Consider the following 21,692-nt stretch of genomic DNA (forward strand, 5'->3'; position numbering starts at 1 on the left):
GGATGGATGGATGGATGGATGGATGGATGGATGGATGGATGGATGGACGGATGGATGGATGGATGGATGGACAGATGGATAGAGGGGGATAGATAGATAAGGTAGAGATTGCATTCTTTGTGTTTGTATGTGGATGGATGAATAGGATCAATAAATAGAGAAATAAGATAGAACAGGAAACAGAGATAGGCTAAATGGAAAAACTAGATGCCAATGAGAGGAGGAAGAAGAGGTCAGAGTGGACAAGAGCTGTCACTAGACCCAAGAGAGGATTTTGCTTGGAACATATCATATACTTAAAAAGAAAAGCCATCTAGTTGAACCCAGAGTTCATGTACAAGCCCAGTTCTCTGTGACTCCACCTGTCTCCAACCAAGCCTCTGCCATCTCTTGGCCTCCATTAATAAAGAGTATTATTGGTTGCTTCCATCCAGTCTACTCCACTTTGTCGAGCTTGCCTGTGAATCTCCAACAAAACCAAGTGGGAAAGAGCCAGGTGTGCTGTAGGCTGACCTGGTAGCTCATGTATTCATCCATTCATTCATTCATTTGACATCTCTTACTAAATTACATGTGGGAGGCTCCCAGAGAGATAAAAACAAAAAGGCTTATCAATATAAGAAGAGACACCACTTCCTCTCCCCCCAGTGAAAAAGTCCCTGCTGTCTAGAATGGGGGGCCGCCACCTGATTGCGAAGATCTTTTAGTGCCCCTCACGGAGTCTGCATTTTGTCCTGGAGGACAGAGTGAGGGAATGGACTCCATGGTTTCTGTGGGATGGCCATCGCCTGTGTTGTTTCTTGCTTTGGCAATGACATGGTCAGACCAATGTAGCCTTAGGAAGATTGCTTTGGCGGTTGTGTGGGAGATGGATTAGAGAAGGGAAAGGCTGGAGGGAGCAGACAAGGCCACCCAACAATCCTGGGAGGCAGGTGCCATTAGTATCCCCATTAAGAGATGGGGAGACTAAGGCTTGTTGTTCAGTCATTTTTTTCAGTCGTGTCTGACTCTTTGTGACCCCATTGGGGGTTTTCTTGGCAAAGATACTGGAGTGCTTTGCCATTTTCTTCTCATTTTACAGATGTGGAAACTGAGGCAGATAAGGTTAAGTGACTTGCCCAGGGTCACACAGTTACTGTCTGAAGCACGATGTGAAATCAGGTCTTCCAGATTCTGATTCTTCATTCTCTTCACTTCCAGTTTCCTCCTGGAGTAATGACGGAGGGTTATGTCACTGACCTTTCCCACAGGTGAGGTCTTTGGCCTTGGGCTGAGTTACTGAGGTGAGGCCCGGGTGGCCTGCCCATCTCGTCGGGGATTCCCTCCTGTCCCAGCTCTCTGAGCCCTGTCCCCAGGATCAGGGAGTGCACACCTGCTCTCTGCTGCCCAGGGCCAGCATGGCTGGCTGCCAGGGGAGGAGAGGCACAGTGTTGTGCTCTCTCTCTCTTGCTAAGTGAATTAAAGAGCCTTCAGAGGAAGGAGCCAGAGGGTTGGCCTGCCGGGCTCCTGGGCAGGAGATTGAGAGCTTCATCTGGAGCCTTCCGGCTTGTTCCTAATTCAATCTTGGCCTGGGCAGTTGGGACTCCAGAGCAGCTCTGACTCCTTTCTGGGAATGGCCTAGGGGAGGGGCGAGTGAACTGAGCGGAGTGGAGGGTGTGAGGAGGGGATGCCTCCCAATGTTCTCCTTAGATGCCAAAAGAGGCTGAGAGAAAGCCCACGTTGGTCTGTCTGTGCCTCACAGGTCCTAAAAAGGACCCTTATATAACGACCATCTGAATTCATTTGCTCATTCATTTATTCCTTGGCCTGTCATTCAAGGCCCATCACAGTCCACCCCAAACTCACCCATCCATTCTCCTATTACATAAACCCTCTGCTGTGGCCAGGTCTGGGTGGTGCCTTTGCTCACACTAATCCCACACCCAAGGGAACATTGCCATGCCTTCTCTTTCTGAATGAATGAGAAGGCATTTAATGGGGACTTTCTTGGAAACGCCACCTCTGGGGTCAGAGTGGCAGGTCTGAGAGGTCATGGGGATTTGATTGCCTTTCCCAGAGAAAGAGGTGGGAAGAGGAAGAAGATGGGGCTGGGAGGGGACGTACGTGGCATGCTTTCAGGCTGGATTTCCTAGTGGATGGCTGGGTGGGATGTGAAGAAGGATCTGGCATGGGTTAGGGGAATTTACACTCATTCACCTGTCAGGACTGCTCATTCAACACCAGGGGCAGAGTAAGTCCCCACAGAGAGGGGACAAGGTCTCTAGAGATCCCATCCAGAGGGTGGCCTTATCTAAATAGTACTCATCCTTCAAGGCCCACACCAATTCCACCTCTTCCAGGAAGCCTTTCCTGATATTAGTAAACCACAGTTACCTCCGTCCCTCCAGCTCCTACAGTAGACCACAAACATGGTGTATGTGTTATCTTCCCAACTAGATTGTAAGCAGCTTGAGGACAGGAGCCTGGTACTTCTTGGTCTTCCCAAAGCAGCCTCCACATTTCCACCTCATTCAGTCTTGAGTGTAGCACTGAGGAGGGGAGACCCTGTGCTCTGCTCCCACATGTGCCACTGGCCAGTTAGGTGGCCCTGGACAAGTCATTGCCCTCTCTGGAGATCACTTCGTTCATTCATAAAATAAAGGATTTTTTTTTAAGATACTAGCATCTGTGTAGAGGGTTAATATAACAGGTCAGCCAAAAGTGAAAAGAACAAAGCCTGGTCTGGCCTTGGGCTCTATTGAGAGGCACAGTGCCCAAGACCAAGGCAGTGACGGGCCACAGGTTTGGCTCCATTGAGATGAGGAAACTGAGGCCTGGCTGGTGAGTGATCTGCCTGACATCATAAAGCTAGTTCAAGTCAGAGCGGGGATGTGAACCCTCATACCACACCATTGGAGCCGATAGATGAGCTGAGAGCTCCCTTCCAGGGCCGAGTTTACACACATTTAGTGATGGAAGAAATGTCTCCTCTTTGAGTTTGTGTGGCAGATTCCAGCTGCTGAAGTAAGGCCACCGCCATGCAGAAACTATAGACGTAGGTTTTATTATGCTTAAACACAGGTTCACGAGGCAGAAAAATAATCCTGGACAAGATGAGGATTCGAAAGAGGCTTTTTATAGTCAAAAGTATGTCAGAGGGACCGAGAAATAAATTCTTTTCTCTAGCACAATCTCATACATTTTTTTAGGCTATAAAAGTTTTTTTTTTTTTAAAGACAAATTCCTAATCCCATGCTTCCTTCAGTGTCATAAAAGTTTAACAGACTGAGTTAAGCAGGGTCATAATCTCATACATCCCCGAAGGAAACAAGCCTAGGTAAACAGACTCCCTAAGTAAACTAAGGCAGGTTACAGATTAAACTATATTTAGAGGGTTTACAAGGGGTTGATTGAGAGGGAAGACTGACTTCCGTTCCTCCCAGGAGAGCCCCTTCCTCCAATGAGGTGAGCCGAATTATTCGGGAAGCCTTGACTCCTCCCTTTTTTTGGCTTCTTATCTGAGGAATGTTTGAGGCTGTAAGTAAATTTTCACATCCTGTGGGACAGGTTTTTAGCTTCCTATCTAGGATAAACAACCTTGACCTCCACTTATTATAAGAATCAAAAAAAAAAAAGAAATCAAAGATGAAAAATGATTATCACAGTTTTGAGAGAAAGAAAAAAGGAAGAGAGAAAGGAAAGGAAGGAAGGGAGAGAAAGGAAGGAAAGAAGAAAGAAAGAAAAAGTAAGAATAGAAAGAAGGAAGAAAGGAAGAAAAAAAGGAGACAGGGAAGGAAAGAAGGAAGAAAGAGAAAAAGAAATGGGAGAGGAAGGAAGGAAGGAAGAAAGGAAGAAAAAAGGAAAGAGACAGGGAAGGAAAGAAGGAAGAAAGAGAAAAAGAAATGGGAGAGGAAGGAAGGAAGGGAGGGAGGAAGGAAGGAAGGAAGGAAGAAAGGAAGGACAAAGTGACTAGAGAGTGGCAAAGAGTAGAAGAGGCCAGTGGGGGCTGGGGTGGTCAGAGAAGGCTTGGATGGGGGTGATAAACTCAGAGGCTAGGCCAGGAGCCTTTGGCCTTGGTGTGGTTTGGACAGAGCTACTGGAGAACAACTGGTCAGCTGGAGACAGATACTCTGTATAGCCCTGGTCTCAGTGAGAGGGGGTGGGGGTATAGGGAAGGGACTAAAGAAGGAGACATTGTTCCGTTCTTCCGGGGCTTCCCAACCTCAGATGATGGGGACAGACTGTGTGTGCACATCCCTACAGAGCAGAAGAACATGGAGCCACTTGCTTCTCACCTCCACACCTTTGCTTAGGCTGTGCGCCTCACCTCGGTGAGATATGCTCAGCCCTTAAAAATCCATTGCATTTTTCCGGGGCAATTTTTAAGTGCTCCCTTAGACTGGATGAGAGTGACTAGGGGTTGGGGGCTCCCATTCTTGGCATGCTCTCCAATACTTTGTCATACGTCGTCATTTCTACCTTCCCAGCATCTCTCCTATCTGCTCCCTCAGTCACCACCTGAGCACAGGCCCCCATCGCCTCTCACCCAGACTTCTGCTGTAGCCTCCCAGCTCTTCCCTACTCCAGCCCATCCTTCACTCAGCTGCCCAAGACTGTCCCAAGTGTCCCATGTCCCTCCCCTCCCCTGCCTCCTGGGAGCCTCTTTTTCCAGGGTCAAGTTGTCACTGAAAGCGCCTCACCCCTGGACAGAGTCCCACCATCTTAGACTCTTTCTTGCTAAGCAGTGGAGCCCTCCATAATAACAATTCTTGTGTCTATAGGAGCTTGGACTTTACAAAACCCAGTCCTCCCAACAGACCCAGGAGGTGAGCTTCTTGTGGGCCAGGACTGTCTTTCCTGCTGTTTTATATCCCCATGCTTAGTATGGTGCCTGTCACATAGTAGGGCCATGATAAATACTGATTGATTGATTGATATCGATTGATCCAGAGATGATGTAAAGATCCTTGTCCACTTTTTACAGAGGAGGGGGAAACCGAGACTCCAAAGGAAGGAGAGTGGTCCATGTGTTGCTGCTTTACTCCTGGGGCTGAGGCAGGGCCCTCATCTCAACTATTTGTCACATATGTCCAAAGTAAACACAGTAGTTTCTGAAGGAAATGGAGGTCCTGATGGTGGACGGCATAAAGAAAGACCTTCTCTGGAAGCTGGCACCTTGTGCAGAGCTTTGGAGGAAGCCAAGGATCAGAGCGAAGGCATGATGTTCCAGGCATGGGGATGGCCTCTGCAAGGCCACAGAGATCAGTCATGTGTGAGGCCCCGTTAAGAGGTCCAGGTCGTCAGGACCCTAATTAGAATCTCAGGAGCAGTGGAAGGGGGCAGGTTGGAGCCTGGCCATGAGAGGAGAGCTTGTGTCTAGTCCTAGAGATGCTAGGACGTCCCTGGGCTTTGGTGATCAGGACTGTGCTTCAGGGAGATGGGCTCAGAGTTAGTGCTAACCTTGCAGGTCATCTAGGCCAGCCCCTCCTTTTGTAGGTGAGGATCCAATGCCCAACATCACAGCCACAGCTGGATTCAAACCTGGGGCATTTCTTTCTAAATCCGTGGCTCTCCCCATTGTGTGACACTTTGGGTGTGGCTAGGGAAGGACCCCCTCTCCCCCAGCTCATCTCCATGAATCTCCATGACACCAGCTTGTCCTGGAGGAGGGCAGCCCATCTGCAAACTGCTTGTCCCCCTCCACTCTTCCCTCGCCTCTGTAATGTTAATGGACCATAAGGTCTTTATCCCGAATTAACAGGGATTAATTCACCTGGAGCCCATTTAGGGAAGCTTGCTTAGGGGAGGCTTGCTTGCTGGAAGGCTTTCACACCTTTTGCTAATTTCTAATTAGGCCCTCAGATTTCTCACCAGGCCCATGCATTCTGCCCTCAGCTGCTGCCTCACCCCAGGACTGGGCACACCCTGTCCCAAGCATTGCTCCCCTCCTATCTCAGAGGCAGGCTGGGAGATGGGCAGCATAGGCCCCTTCCCTCTTGCTCATGCCCTTCCTGGCCTCAGAACCCTTACCTGCTGGGCCCCACATTGAGGCCGGGCCATTGTTTTGGGGTTCTCTCCTCAGCAGCCTGTTCCTGTTCCTTTTTTCCCCCTGTCCTAATTTTGCTTCATTAGATGTGAGCTGGCCTTGCAGCTCAGAAGCTATGATTTCTGACCTTGTTCTGATGGCCCAGCTTCATTGCAGCCTGTTACTTCCTGCTTTATTGGCATAGAAAAGATCACTGCCTCACACTACCCCATGCCCTCAGAAGGCTCATCTGGAGCCATCCCCCAGACCCTGGCCCTGCAGCCTGCAGCCCTCAATGAGAGAGATGCTGGGAGCTGTGTGGACCTGGCCAGCGTGAAGGTGCCCAGCTCTTGGGGCAGCCAGCTACTGAGGGCCACAGTGTTCCTGCCTAGAGGTGAATGAGTGAACGAATGAATGGGCATTTATTAAGTATTTTTTTAGGTACTATAGTAAGAATGTATACATTCTACAAATGTATAAAATATAAAAAAAAGAGAACCAGGTCCTACCCTCAAGGGGCTTATATTCAAATAGGGAAAGGAAGACATATAAAGGGTGTGGTGATTGAGAGGTGGAGTGTTGGTCTGAAGGGTCGAGGTGCAGGAGACATGGGTAATGAAGGGACGAGCCCAGGGTGGAATTAAGCCATAGGAGGAGAGAATGATGGATTTAAGGCAGGAAATAACCTTCCCTCCGAATGGAGGAGACAGCATGTCTGTATGTGTCTGTACAAAATGAATGTAATGAGAATGAGTACAAAGTAATCAAGTGTGAGGTGGTTAGGGAGAGAGGCACCAGAACTTGGGGGGGAACAGGAGGGGTCTCGGAGAAGGGGCCTGTCTTGAAGAAAGAGCTAGATTCTGCGATATCTCTGACAAATGGTCACATGGTGACAAATCGGTATGAGACCCAAAGAGCGGGGCAGCCACCCCGTTTTTGGCCAGCTTTCCTTGTTAGGAAGTTTTTCCTTCTCATTTGAGCCAGGATTTGCCTCTTGGCAGCTTCACCCATGGCTCCTGGTCCACTGTGGTTGGTTCCAGGCAGAGCAGGTTGAATCCCTAGTTCACATTCCAGGCCTTTGGCCACTTCATCTGGCTCTCATCTCTCCCCAAGGCTTCCTTTCTCCAGGCCGATGAACATTCCCATTCCACTTTGGGATGTTTCTAGGAAATTTGTTCTGATAACAAGTCTAAATGTGTCTGCTTGTGACATCTACCTGCTCCCTCATGTTTGTCTTCTCTGAGACTGAGTCAAACAAGGGCTAGATTGGTTCCTGCTGGCTGTGATCCCAGATCTAATCCATCTGTGGTCCACAAAAGTCCTGAACTAAGCTAGTGGCAGAGAAGGCTTGAACCCAGGTAGCGGGCTCTCTTCCTTTTTGGCTAGACAGATGGATAGATAGCATTGTGCTGAGTTTTGGGGATACACATGTTAGAAAACAAGATGGTGCCTATGGTCTAGGAACTTGCATTCTACTGGGGGAAACAAGACATAAAGGGGGCCTGGAAAGCAGGGAGAGTGCAGTACAGGAAGGGAGCTGAGCTGGGAGTGAAGCGAGTTTGCCTGGGACCTTGGGAAGTCGCCATCCCTGCCAGGGACTCACCAGTCAGAAGAGCAGGCTGTTGGATGGAGGCAGCTCAAGGTGGACAAGGCTGCAGGTGAGGATATAAAGCCGTTTAGAGAGTGTTGAGATCCCTCTTTGTATCTTTCTTTTTTCTGGAGCTAGGATTTTAATGATGTGGGGGGCTCCTGGTGTGGAAAGTTCCCTTCACCGATGGAGATGAGGAGCTCCTCTGGAGCCTGTCATCCTAGAATTGCCTGGAGGGCACTGACGTGTTCGTGATTTGCTTTATGTCACACATCTAGATATGGCATGTTTCAGAGTCAGGACTTGAAAACAGGTTGCCTGATTTCTAGGCCAGCTTTCTTCTTCCTTTTAAAAGTCATTCAGAAGCCCTAAGCCCAAATTCCTGAAAGAGCAAAGTCCTCTGGGTAACACTTTCAGTGCATCCATCCCTCTCAAACACCCCTTTTCTTCCCATGATGCTTTAACCTTGAAAGCTACTCTGCAACAAGAAGCATGGCCTTTACAGACACATGCAAATTATATGCAAATGCAGGAGGTCTTATGGACCCCTGCTGCTACCTGAGTGGCCTCTTTAGGAAATCCTGCCCTCCTGGGGGATGTGCCAGGCAGCTTGTCTGCTGGGTTAAAGAGAGGAGGGGGGGCCCATGGATACACTTCCAGTCAATGCCCGAACCCCCCATGTCAGCAAGGGGTGACTGGAGAAGAACACATTATGGATGGAGAGGCAGGGGAGCAGATTTAGTGCCAATCATAATTAATTTATTGATGTGTTTTAGTGGGGTCATCATCCTCCAGCCAAAGGCAGTGACATTGGGACGCTCGGCCTCCTGTTCTCCCTCCCTCCCTCCATCTTTCTCTTAGACACAGTCTGTGGGATGGTACCAAGAGAGGCACTGACAAAGCAGGAGCCAGGGGAGAATGAAGGTCATGTGTGGTGCAAGGGAAAGGGATTTAAAAAGATGCTGAACTGGGATCATTCATTCAGTGGGCACTGAGAGGGAGACCTGTGCCTATAGATATTGAGAGATGACCGAAAATTGTGGCCCCTGGCCTTGTCTAATAGGTTGATGCAATTGCTGTCTTCAGGGACTTGCTGGACTGCTGAGTGAGGTCCATCCCTGCCCTCCAGGAGCCCTTGGGCTGATGGGGGACACACAGCCTCTACCATCCTAGATCTTACTGCCTAAGGCATGTAACATGAGACCCAAATGAGAAAGACAGAAGACACACCTGAAACAATTAGACAAAGTAGGAGCTGTGGGTGCCCTAAGCAGCTGATGGGAATGAGAGTGTATTCTGTGGCAGCAGAGCACTGAACTTGGAGTCCAAATCCTACCCCAGACACTTACTAGCTATGTGACCTTGGGCAAGTCACTTAACCTCTGTTTGCTTCGATTTCCTCATCTGTAAAATGAGGATAATAATAGCACCTCCCTCCCAGAGTCATTGTGAGGATTAAATGAAATAACTAATGTAAATCATTACATTAAAGTACTTAAAGCACTGCATAATTGTTAACCATTGCTGCTGTAACTTATAATTATTATTAAGCATTTTTAAAAAATGCTTTATTAACTTCTGATTTACATCATTTGTTTCCGCCAGATTTTGAGTTACAAATTTTCTCCCCATTTTTCCCCCACCCACCGCTCCAAAATAGCGGTCCCACAGGATATCCCCTCCTCCAATCTGCTCTCTCCCATATCTTCTTCCATACCCCTTTCGACTTTTCCAGTGGATCTCTATGCCCCAGTGCATCTTATTTCCCAATTATATGTAAAATAGTATTAATAATAATATATTTTAATATTTTATTTTATAACTTTGAATTCCAGATTCATTCCCTTCCTCCCTTGTCACCCACCCTTACTGGGAAGATAAGCAGTTCAGTATAGGATGTACATGTGTGGCTAATGCAAAACAATAACATAGTAGATATATTGTAAAAGACTGACTATATTTCCCTCCTTCCTATCCCACCTCCCACTTGTTCTATTCTCTACTTTGATCCCGTCCCTTTTCAAAAGTGGGTGCTTCCAACTTCCCTCCCCCCCAGCCTGCCCTCCCTTCCATCATCCCCCCTCGCATCTCCTTCCCCCCTACTCTCCTGGAGGGTGAGATACCCTATTTAGTGTGTATTTCATTCCCTCCCCAAGCCAAATTCAATAAGGTTGACCCATTCCCTTTTGCCTTCCTATTCTTCCCCTCCATTGTAACCATTTTCCCTTGCCTCTTCTATATGAGATAGTTTACCCCATTCTATCTCTCCCCATCTCCTCTCATTATATTCTTCTCTCACCTCTTAATTTCACCTTTTAAGTGTCATCCCTTCCTGTTAAATTGGTCCTGTGCCCTCTATGTATGCCTGTAAACATATATACACATATGTATTCACATATGTATTCATATGCCCATATACCCTCATGTATAGACATATATATATATATATATATATATATATATATTTCTATTCCCTTCAACTACTGAGAAAAGCTTCATAAGTTACAATTATTGTTTTTCCATGTAGGAATGTTAATCGTTCAACTTTGATAAGTTCCTTATGATTTCTTTTCCCTGTTTACCTTCTTATGCTTCTCTTGCTTCTTGTATCTGAATGTCAAATTTTCTGTTTAACTCTGGTTTTTTCAGCAAGAATGCTTGAAAGTCCTCTATTCCACCGAATGACCATATTTTCCCCTGAAACATGATACTCAGTTTTGCTGGGTAGGTGACTCTTGGTTTTAATCCCAGCTCCTTTGACCTCTGGAATATCATATTCCAAGCCCTTCTATCCCTCAGTGTAGAAGCTGCCAGATCCTGGGTTATCCTGATTGTGTTTCCACAATATTCAAATTGTTTCTTCCTGGCTGCTTGTAATATTCTCTCCTTAATCTGGGAATTCCAGAACCTGGCTATAATATTCCTAGGAGTTTTCTTTTTGGGATCTTTTTCAGAAGATGATCAGTAGATTCTTTCAACCTCTATTTTGCCCTCTGGTTCTAAAACATCAGGGCAGTTTTCTTTGAGAACTTCCTGGAGGATGATTTCTAGGTTCTTACTTTGATCATGGCTTTCAGGTAGTCCAATAATTTTTAAATTATCTCTCCTGGATCTATTTTCCAGGTCAGTGGTTTTCCCCATGAGATATTTCACATTGCCTTCTATTCTTTCATTTGTTTGGATCTGTTTAACAGCATCTTGATTTCTCATAAAGTCATTAGCTTCCATTTGCTCCAATCTAATTGTGAAGCAATGATTCCCCTCATTGAGCTTTTGAGATTCTTTTTCCATCTGGCAAATTCGGCTTTTTAAGGTATTCTTCTCCTCATTGCCTTTTTTAGTCTCTTTTGCCATTTGAGTCAGTCTGTTTTTTAAAGTGTTATTTTCCTCAGTCAGGCTGTTGACTCTCATTTCATCATTTTCTTGCATCGTTCTCATTTCTCTTCCCAATTTTTCCTCCACTTCTCTTATATGCTTCTTAAGGTCCTCTATGGCCTGTAACCAGCTTGTATTTTCCTTTGAAGATTTTGGTGCAGGAGTTCTGACTTCTCTGTCTTCATCCTGTTCCATGTTCTTATCCTTTGTGTCCCCAAAATAGGAGTCTAATGTTGGAATCTTCTGTCTGCTTTGTTTCCTTTGCCTGGTCATGTCGCCCCTCAGTCACTTGACCCCTGGGCTTTTTGCCACGGTAGGACTCTGCCTAAAGACAGGGAAGCTTTCGACCTAAACTGGGGTTTTCTCAGCTGCCAGAGGTATTACTTGGGTGCCTTCTCTGAAGCCTCCACAGGCTCTGGCAAGCTGGACATACACCCCAGGACCTCCACCCTAGACTGCAATCCAGATCCAAGCAGGTTAAAGCAAGAGCGATTACCCCTCAGACTGGTGCTTGGTCCCCCTACACTCTGAGGGCCAGGAGCTGAAGCTGCCACGTGGAGCTGGTTGGCTGTGCATCTCAGTGGCTTCTTGCCCCAGGGGCAAAAGCCATGCGCTCCCACTTATTGGGTCCCAAAGTCCAGACTGCACTGATCTCTCACTTTGTCATTCAAATCTATGTGTTGATAAATCTGGAAACGACCACAGCTGCTGCTGGTCTGGGGTCCCTCCAGCCGGCAGCTGGTCAGGCCCGCCCTGGGGCTAAAGCCTCCGGTGGGGCTGGGCTCAGTTTACAGAGTGCTGCACTGGATTCCTGCCAGCCTGCCGGGCTGTCCTCAGCGGGAGGTTAGCTTCTCTGTGTCATTTTGTGGGTTCTGCAGCTCCAAAGTTTGTTTAGAGTCCCCTTTTTACATGTATTGGGGAAGGTGGAAGCAGGAGCAGCGGGGAGGTCCTGCTTCTACTCCGCCATCTTGGCTCCACCCCTACTTGCCTATTATTAAGCATTTCACATCTTTGGGCCTTAGCTTCCTCATCTATAAAATGGGGATGAAAATCTGTCCTACCTAGCCACAAAGATCAAATGAGATTCATGCTAGAGCTTATACACACATACATACATATATATAGTCATAAATGTGTGTAAGAAAGCCATAGTAGTAAAGGGTATGTGTTTATGACAGTCGCTATCCAGAAGAATAATGTCCAACATTAGCCTGAGGGTCTGCCTAATGTACAGTGTAAATCAATACACCATGTGCTGTGATCCTGCCTTCCATTTCTCTAACTGTCCCAAAATTATAGATCATTACAGCACTAGAAAGGACCTTCGTCTAATTCAAACCTTTCTTTTTACACATAAGACTGAGACCCAGAGAGGTAAAAGCACCTTCTCAAGGTCACACAGGCAGGAAGGGATTGATCCAGGATTTGATCCCAGGTCTCCCTTTTCCAAATCTATTGGTTCTCCTACTGTATCAAACTGCCTCCAGTGAAAACGTGGAATGAATGGAGATGGTTTTAATCACTTTTCATCACTCTTATTTTTTTTTCACAATTTTTCCTCTTCAATTCTTATTTGATTTTTTAAAGAATTTTTCCTCTTTTAAAAAAATTTCTTTCTATAGCTCTTCTAGGAATTCTTGTTCGACTCATGTCCAGTTTGCATTTTGCTTTGGTTCTCTGCTTGTAGATGTTTTCTCAGCCTTGTCCACTTTTGAGCTTGTGTCTTGAGCATCCCAATTTCTGTGGAAGCTTTTTGTTGTCAGGCTTTTCTTTTATTATCATTTTTTCATTTTCCATACTATATCCTGATTTTGAACTTCATGTTAGAGTTGGGCTTTGCTCACTTTTAAGGAGAATGGCTATACTAAACTTCTGTGAATGGATCTGGGGATTGACCTCTAGGTTTTCATTGCTTCCAAGATGGTGTGATCTGGGGAGAGTTCTGGACATTTTCCTCCTGGTCTTTTCCCCTGCTCTCTTGACCACAGATGGTAATCTCTCCTCTCTGCCCTGGAACTGCAACCTGGAACTGGGTAATGGGCAAAGGAATTGCAAAATGGTACCTGATCCTGTGCCCAGTGCTAGCACAGGGATCCTCTGTAATACGTTTCTAACCAGGCATTTAGTCCCCTTTACCATCTGCCAACCCCAGCCCCACTGTCCACAAGCAGACCTTCATTTCTCCTAAGTTCTCAAAATACTTAATTCATTCTGCCATCTTGACTCCACCCCCATTTAATTGCTTTTCAAAATAAGACCCCAGACTAAAAAAGATGTATATAAAACAGAAAATTCCTTGATGACCTTTGAATGGAAGCAAAGGGAGTTGGGATATTTCTGTATACCTGTGGCAGCCTGTATGGGATAGTATAGACATCCAAAATTCCTTTCATTTCTGAAAGTCTTTGTAGAGCCAGCTATGGTATACTAAGAAAAAATACTCCATTAGGAGTCCGGAGATCTGGATTTGAATTTGAACCCTTATGCTAACTGGGAGCTTACTAGTATGTAAAGTCCTTGAGGGGAGGGACTGTTTCATTTCTGTATTTGTATCCCCAGTACCTAATTTATAGTGTTAATTAATAATTAATTGTGGATTGATTAATACCTGCCTCATTTTCATTATTGGGGAAAATTGCAGAACTGGGTCCCAGAGCCAAGCTCTGGAGTCAGAGAACTCTCTGTGACCTTGGGCACATTTAACTCCCTTGGTCTTAGTTTCTTCATCTGTGAAATGGAGAATTTGGGCTAGATGGCTTCTGGTGCTTCTTCCAGGACCCAGTCTCTCATTCTATGATGCCCTGATGAAAGGTTCTCAGCTAACAAAATACCTCTGATTGCCCTTCTTTTCCATGGGGATGTGTCTGACAATAGAACCAGATGGGTCAGCCAGGCTGGGAGCCCCTTGGCCCAGTCCATTCTTGCTCTTGTCCGTTTCTTCTAGCCGCTGCACAGATGGCCCCCCTGCCTGTTAGCCGTTGTATTCTCAACATTCCCTTGGATCTGCTTCCTATTTCCAAGGCAATATTTCATACTCTATTCATATTGCTTTAGATGCCTTCCTTCTCTCACCTTAATCTCATCAGTAAATGATCTCCAAATTACAATGCAGGCTGGGTAATTTCTAGGAAAGTTCCCAAGTTTGCTTAATCCTACCCAGTGTGTGTGGATTTTGGGCAGCTCCCATACAGAGTGCTGACTAGGTCTTAGGGAACAGCTTATCTCTGAGGCCAGTGGCTCACTATTAAAACCAATGAGAAAGCCAAATGTTGCAGGGAAAAACAGTTAGAAATTTGATTACCTATGGCCCTTTTCACACCTGTCGTCAAGGTTAATCATCTCTTCCCAGAATATGAGACTTTACCGCTCATGGAGACACCTCCCCCCATTTATTAAAGAAGAATCTGAGGCTCAGGGAGATTATTGGTAGATAGAGCTGGACCTAGGGGGGACCTCAGAAGCATCTGGTTCCGCCCCCCTTGTTTTCCAAGGGAAAAAAAACAAGTTACAAAAAGCTGAAGTGGTTACATGGGTGCAAGTGTCAGAGCCAGGATTTGAACCCCAGCCTTCCTGACTTGAAGTCTTGGAGCCTCGTTCTCTTCACTGCAACCCTCCCCCCCCACCTGCTCTGTAGAGATGAGAGCGTTGCCCCCTCATGATCTCTCTGGCGCCTTCCAGCTTCACCACTCTGTGCAGTGCTAATGCCCAGCCAGCAGATTGGAATGCGGATGATGACCCTTTCTGTTTGACTGCTGGACTCGCCAGCTCTCTGCAGATTGGGGAGCCAGGCCAGGGCTGGTGCTAGCCTTCTCTCTGGGGGGAGGAGAACCTAGTGCAGAGCTAGAAGAGGCCTTTACCACTTACTTTACCTCCACACCCTCTGTGGAAGGTAATGTTTAATTTTTTATCATGAATTCAATTATCAAGAGGCACAAACATTACAACATATACAAAAAAAAAACCTCCCCGAAAGAGAATTCTACATGAAACCACTTCTCTACAGTTTATTTTTTAAAGTATATTCATTTTCACAAGGTAGTAACAAGGTTGCCCTGTTTGTTTGGTCCCCATTCTGGATTTCTCCTTGTTTGTATTTACTTTATTGATAATCTTTCCTTTTATTTTTTTCTTTGCATCGCTATCTCGACCCACTACTCTCCTGTCCCCCCTACCTCTCCAAGCCCTCCCTTGAATCTAATATAGTCAAAAGGAATCAGCACATCAAACCCCTGATTTTACAACAGAGGAAACTGAGGGCCAGAAAGTCAAAAGGACACATGGATTTCGAAGCAGCCATGTGTGGGGCTTGTGTATCTCAGTTCTAATTCAGAATTTTTTTAATTAAATATTTTTTTTTACAATTAAGCCTTTTTTTCTCCTCCCCTAAAAAAAATCCATTGTAACAAATATGTGTAGTTAAGTAAAACAAATTTCCACATTAGCCATGTCCAAAACTGTGTCTCCTCTCTCAATCAGTGAGTCAAGCAATCGATAAACATTTATTAATTACCCACTGTGGCTCAGCACTATACTGAGTGGTAGGGATGCAAATATTTAAAAAGGCACAACCTGCCCTCAAGGAGCTTACAATCTTATGGTCAAGATACGGGTGGCAGTCTTCATTGCCGTACCTCTAGACTTCAGAAGTCTTCATTGTTCCTCTACAGATTGTTGTCCTGGTTCTGCTCACTTCCCCCTGCATCAATTCATACAAGTCTTCCCAGGTTTCTCTGAACTTGTCCTCTCTATCATTTTATAGCACAATACAAACACATATGTGTATAGACATATAGATAAATAGATAGCTCTTTTGTACATCATTGTTTGCATGTAGTTTTCCCCACTAGACTGTGAACTCTGTGAGGACCAGAAGTATCAGAGGCAGGATTTGAACCCACATCCTCAGACTTCACTTTTACCAGTTTGTCCTTTTCAATGTTTGTTACGTAGACTTTTCATTCTAGATGCCAGAAAGGCAGCATAACAGTGAACATAGGGCTGCCCTTGGATTCAGGAAGGCCTAGGCACAAAGCCTTTTGTCCTGTGGGACCTGGGCAAGTCAGTTTGTGAGCTGAGATCTAAGCCTCATTTTCTTCACCTGTAGAATGGACATAATAATATCTCTAGCATCTCCTTTGGCTATATGGAGAGACTGTGGACCTAGGGATGGTTGTTGTAGCCCCATGTGCCTGGTGTATAGTCGGCCTTTAAGAAATGCTTATTGATTGAGTGATTGATTCAGAAGGAATCACACAAAGACTTCAGGATTTTTACACGTCAGTGGGTGTCACCGTTTGTGCCTTATTGGATTGTGAGCTCCAGAAAGGGCCGAGACCTCTCCTCCCCAGCTCCCAGCAGCCACAGCATCATTCTTTGATGATTAAGAAGTGTTTTCATATGCACACCACAAGCAGAGAGGAAAGTGAATGTAATAGGAAGGATGCTGGCTCTGGAGGCAGAAGTGGACCTCAGTTTCCTTTTCCATCAGATGAGGGAATTGGACTAGGCAGCTCTGAGGTCCTGTCCAGCTCCATATGCGAATGACTCAATGAGCCTCTCATTAAAGGCCAGTCAGAGTTTAAAAAGATGAGGCCTGGAAGAGTCAGGGAAGGTGTCCTAGAGCAGGTAAGACTCCGGGTGAGCCCAGAGTGGGGACATTCCGATAGACGGGAGGAGATTATGCCAAGTCCAAGGGGCAGCAGGAAAGTGCATTGGGTATGCAGGAGAGACATCGAGTTAGTTCACTTTATCTGGGTAATTTCTGGAGGCAGCACCCGATAAATGTAGAATTGAGTGAGTTTGAGTAGTGGGAGGAGATGGTGAGTGGTTCAGATGGGACAGAAGAAGCCATTCAGGAGAGTTTGTAGGAAGGAACTCTGTTCAGAGGAAGACCCCATTTCTCTGAGATATCCTGGGGGGGGGGGGGTGCGTGTGTGTATTCCTTTGGACATATGTGTGTTTAAGCCTGTGTCTACACTGGAGCTCTCTGTTGGAATGGGGTTTGTCTTTGTAATTCAGAATCTGGATCTTTAAGGGGCTTAATACCTTGGAAGGCAGAGAGTTCTCCATCTCCCAACAGGGAGTGAGTTCTCTGTTGCTGTATGTTGTTGAAGGCTTTCTCATTCACATTGAACAAGATATCCTCTTTGATGGGGTGGCCAGGTAGCACAGCGAGTAAGAGCACCGGCTCCAGTGTCGGGATGACCTGGGGATAGAATCCAGGCTCAGACACTTAGCACCCACCCAGAAACACCTGGCCATGTAACCTTGAGCAAGTTACTTAACCCCAATTGCTTAGGGGTGGCCAGGTGGTGCAGTGAGTAAAGATCACCAGCTCCAGTGTCGGGATGACCTGGGGATCAAATCAGAGCTGAGATACTTAGCACCACACCCAGAAATAACTGGCCGTGTAACCTTGAGCAGGTTACTTAACCCTGATTGCTAAAAAAAAAAAAAAAAGATATCCTCTTTGAGCCTGTTTCTTCATCTGTAAAATGAGATGGTTGGCCAAGATCTCCTGGCTGGAAGGACATTCTCTGCTTTAATTCTTCCTCAATAAGAGGAGATTCATTTTGTGTTGAAATCGGACTAGGCATTGCCTAATTATGGTCCTCAAAGTCCTGCTGGAGAACAGGCTGTGTTTTTGGGGAGCAAAGGGCATGGAGACCAGAGAGCCCAGCTTTCCCTGGGAGCCTGGGGATGCCATGAACAGACCAGCAGGGCTTGCATAGGTGAGATGTGACTGGCCCTGGCCCAAGGGGAGGAGATTGTCCTCTGGGGCCTTCCCTGATGCCTTTACTACTGACCTTCAGCTCACTGCAGGCAGTCGGAATCCGTTCCATGGACTTGGCTCTGCTTCTCAGCCACAAGTGGTAGCTGTCTCTGATGCCATTTATCTCTGTCCCCATCTCTCCCTTTTTCTACCAAATAGTCAGCACTCACTAAATGTTGGTAGAATTTAACTGGTTTCAGTCCTTTTCTGTGTCTCTGTTGGTATCTGTCCATGCGTCTGTTTCCCAACCTTTGTTTCTATCCATCCGTCATGGTCTTTCTATGTCTCTTATAAGACAGATTGTCAGAGCTAGAAAGCACCTGAAAAACAAGGGAGTATAGCTTTGGAGCTCAAAAGCACCTCCAAGAGCATCTAATCTAATGTCTCATTTTACTGATGGGAAAACTGAGGCCCAGAAAAATGTACTTACTTGCCCTAGGGGATAATAAATGAGCAGAGCTGAGATTCAAACTCAGGCCAGGTCCTCTGACTCCAAATCCAGCATTCTTTCTACAATGACACATTTCAACACTTTTCATTGTAAAGATGAAGAGACTGAGGTCCAAGGAGGACCATAAATTTAGAATTGGAAGGACACTTAGATGCCATCTGGTTTAGACCTTTCATTTTACAGATCAGGGGATGGAGACCTCAAAGATTAAATGACTGGTTTTCAAGGTCCTAGGCAGGTCTCCTGAAGCCTTAACAGGATCTTACTATTAAACCATCCTCTCTCTCTGATTCTTGTAGAATCATAGTCTTAAAGCTGGAGGAACTTCACAGGTCATCTGTCAGTCAGTCAGCAAGCATTTACTTTTCAAATTTTAAAATTCATTTTTAATATTTTAAAACTTAAAAAAAAAAAACTTGAGCTTTAAATACTCTCCCCCTCCCCCCGGTGCCCTTCCCCTGCCTATCAAGACAAGCAATATGATATCAGTTATACATCTGAAATCACACAAAACATTACCATATCAGCCATGTTTAGCAAGCATTTATTACGTGCCTTCTGTATGCCAGGCCCTGGGCTAAACACTGAGTATACAAAGAAAGAGAAAACACAGTTTTACTTTGTTACAAGAGACTTCTCACGGGGTGGGCATAATCTGTAAATGTCTGTCACCTGAAAACCAAGCACATTGGTAAATGAAAGAAAAGGGGGAAAGAGCCTAGTCCTCTCTGTCATTATAACTACCCAGGAATCTTGTACCAGCTTATTTTGAGAGCAAGAAGGTAGAGGTCGCCTGGATCCTCCTTAGACATCAGAGGGTCATATAATTAGAGACCACAGCATCCACCTAGTCTGACCCCCTCATTTTACAGATGGGGAAACTGAGGCCCAGAGAGGTTAGGTTCATAGTTTCCTAGATCTGGAGCTATCAGGGACCATCTGTTCCAACTTAATTATTTTACAGGTGAGGAAACTGAGGCCCAGAGAGGTTACATGACTTCAGTCCAAGGTTACTCAAGCAGCAAGCAATAGAGTATTTATAAGTGCTGGTCTCTCCTGGTGCCTGATATCATGGGGAAACCCCTCTTCCATTTCTGCTGTTCTTTTTTTGTCCTCAGTCTTGAAGGAAAAAATCCCCCAAAGGGTGGTAACTTGGGAGGGGCTAAGAATTCTGTCTGAGGTTTGGGGGGTTGAACTGTCGGCCCTTTCTTGGATTGGAGAGAGGATTTTAGAGAATGGAAGGGAGGGATCACTAATGGAGTGAGGCCTCTGGCCTGGTCAGCTGTAGGCCAGAACTTACAAGAGGAGAGAATGGGACCAGAGGCTGGCTTGGGGGAGGAGAGAATTGCCAGAGGGCCCCGTGTCTTTTGGGGCAGGCTCGTGCCGTGTTCTCCACCCAGAGCTGTTGTCCCCATCCACTTATAACCTTTTTTCCCCACTCAGAAAATGAGCGGGATCATCAAGGTCCCTCTGAACTCAAGGGCCTTTTGGTTTTAAAGACCGAATGAGTGGGACCTCTGTGAGATAATGTGTATATAAAGCCCTTCACAGCCTGGCCCTTTTCTACGTTATTCTACTTCTGCTCCCACACTCTGTTGTCGGGCCCACCTGCCCTTCTCTCTGGTCTCCCATCTTGGTGCCTTTTTACTCCTGGCTGAAATGGGGCCCCATCCCTCCTGGCTGAAATGGGGCTCCATCACACCTCTCTAGCTTCCCCAACTTTCTTCAAGATTGGCTCAACCCTCACCATCTGCAGCCAGCCTTTCCCAGTCCTCTCTAAAAATACCTCCATCCACATGTGTGTGTGTTTTTGTGACCCTGGGCAAGTCACTTCATCCTGTTTGCTTCAGTTTCCTCATCTCTCAAATGAGCTGGAGAAGGAAATGGCAAACCACTCTAGTATCTTTGCCAAGAAAACCCCAAATGGGGTCACAGAGAGTCAGACAGGACTGAAATGACTGAACAGCGACTCTGTATGTATTTTGTACATACCTAGTTACTTATGGGTCATCTCTGTCATTGGAATATAAGCTCCTTGAGGGCAAGAACTATGTCTTTGAATTCCTAGTGCTTAGCTCAGTGCTTGGCACACAATAAGCATTTAATAAATGTTTGTTGATTGATTGATGGAAAGTATGAGCGTCCAGTTAAGGAAACTTCAAGGTCCAAGTACAGATGCCTCCATTTGTCATTGAAAAGCCTTCGCAACTTGGTTATTTCGCAAACTGGCTATTCTCTGGTTCTTCATATAGAGCAAACCATTTCCCCTCTCCAGGTTTTTGCACTGGCTGTGCCCTATGTCTGGAATGCATTTCCCTTTAACTCTGCCTGGCAGAATCCCTTACTTCCCTCAAAACTCAGCTCATGCTCCCTTTTCTATCTGAAGCATTTCCTGACACCCCCTCCCCACTACTACTTGCCTGTCCCTAACATCTATCTCATATGCCTTATGTTGTCTCCCCAGTCAGCAGTTATCTTTTCTATTTGTATGCCTAACACTTCGCACAGTGCCTTGTACATAGTCAGTGTTGATTGACTGATAATTATCTTAACTTCTGTGATGGGTGAAATCTGAAATAACTTGCAATTCCGAGCATATTGATTTATTAAGCAATGCGTGTCAATTGCATAACAAATCGGGACCAGGTCTCCTCAGCTTGGCACTGGACTCCAAATACTGGGGAAGAGAGATTTTTAGACATTAAAAGAAAGCAACAGGCTATAAGATTAGGTCATCTTATTTCTAATTAGAGGGAAGATTAGCGGTTTTCTGAGTTGGGAGGGGGAAGGAAAGTGAATAGGTGAATTTCCCTGAATTCAGAAAAAGAGGTGTCCTGCTTACCCCGAGTGTCTGTGGACAATCGAAGGAACATGGAACCAATTGACCAGTGCAGGGCCACTTTTCACCTATGACTCATGGGTTGTCTGACATGCATAATTGTGAGAAAACTCCTTGCATCAGTCTTTGGATCTGCCCGGGTTTCTGGGACAATGTAACCTGCATCCTCAGTAAAGGGTCTCCCCTTACAACTTTCTCTCTCTGCATTTGCATCCATAGGGAAGCACCTGCAAGCCTTGAAACTCTAGAGGGAAGTGAACACTCTCTGCTGTGAACTTTTGGGGGGATCGGGAGTTGTTCTCAAAGGGAGCATCCTTGTCAAGGAGGCCTGTTTGCTAATGATCAGTAACTCCCACCCGCTTCCCCTCCTGTGTTCCAGGTGACTATGGCCCTGATGGGGAAGCGCTTTGATGGCCCCGCCAACGCCTCCGGACCCGATCGCTGGAGCACCGCGTTTCCCCGAAAAGATGAGATCATCACCAGCCTTGTGTCTGCCTTAGATTCCATGGTGAGTCCAACTGCTGGGCACTGCTGGGTCTTCTGGCTGGGAGAGCAGCACTCGGAGACTGGACAGCACCCTCAGAGGTTGGCTAAGCCAGGACCAAAGAAGGCCAGCAGGGCAGAGATGGGAGGAAGGGCTGTTCTGGTCTTTACAATCTCTAG

General features: G+C 46.2%; 1 protein-coding gene across 7 annotated transcripts in view; it reads left to right on the forward strand.

The window, feature by feature from the left end:
- GTF2IRD1 (GTF2I repeat domain containing 1) overlaps window positions 1-21,692 on the forward strand; it is a 217,168-nt gene that overhangs the window by 57,393 nt on the left and 138,083 nt on the right. For all 7 annotated transcript variants that reach the window (XM_069089500.1, XM_069089506.1, XM_069089501.1 and 4 more), the window contains one exon: window positions 21,409-21,537. In XM_069089500.1, the coding sequence (XP_068945601.1) occupies window positions 21,409-21,537 (129 nt within the window). The remainder of the gene's footprint in view (window positions 1-21,408; window positions 21,538-21,692) is intronic.

The sequence above is a fragment of the Petaurus breviceps genome, unplaced genomic scaffold (genome assembly GCF_028583685.1).
Source record: "Petaurus breviceps papuanus isolate PSGF00001 unplaced genomic scaffold, PetGlider_PUasm1.0 186, whole genome shotgun sequence".
Lineage (NCBI taxonomy): Eukaryota > Metazoa > Chordata > Mammalia > Diprotodontia > Petauridae > Petaurus > Petaurus breviceps.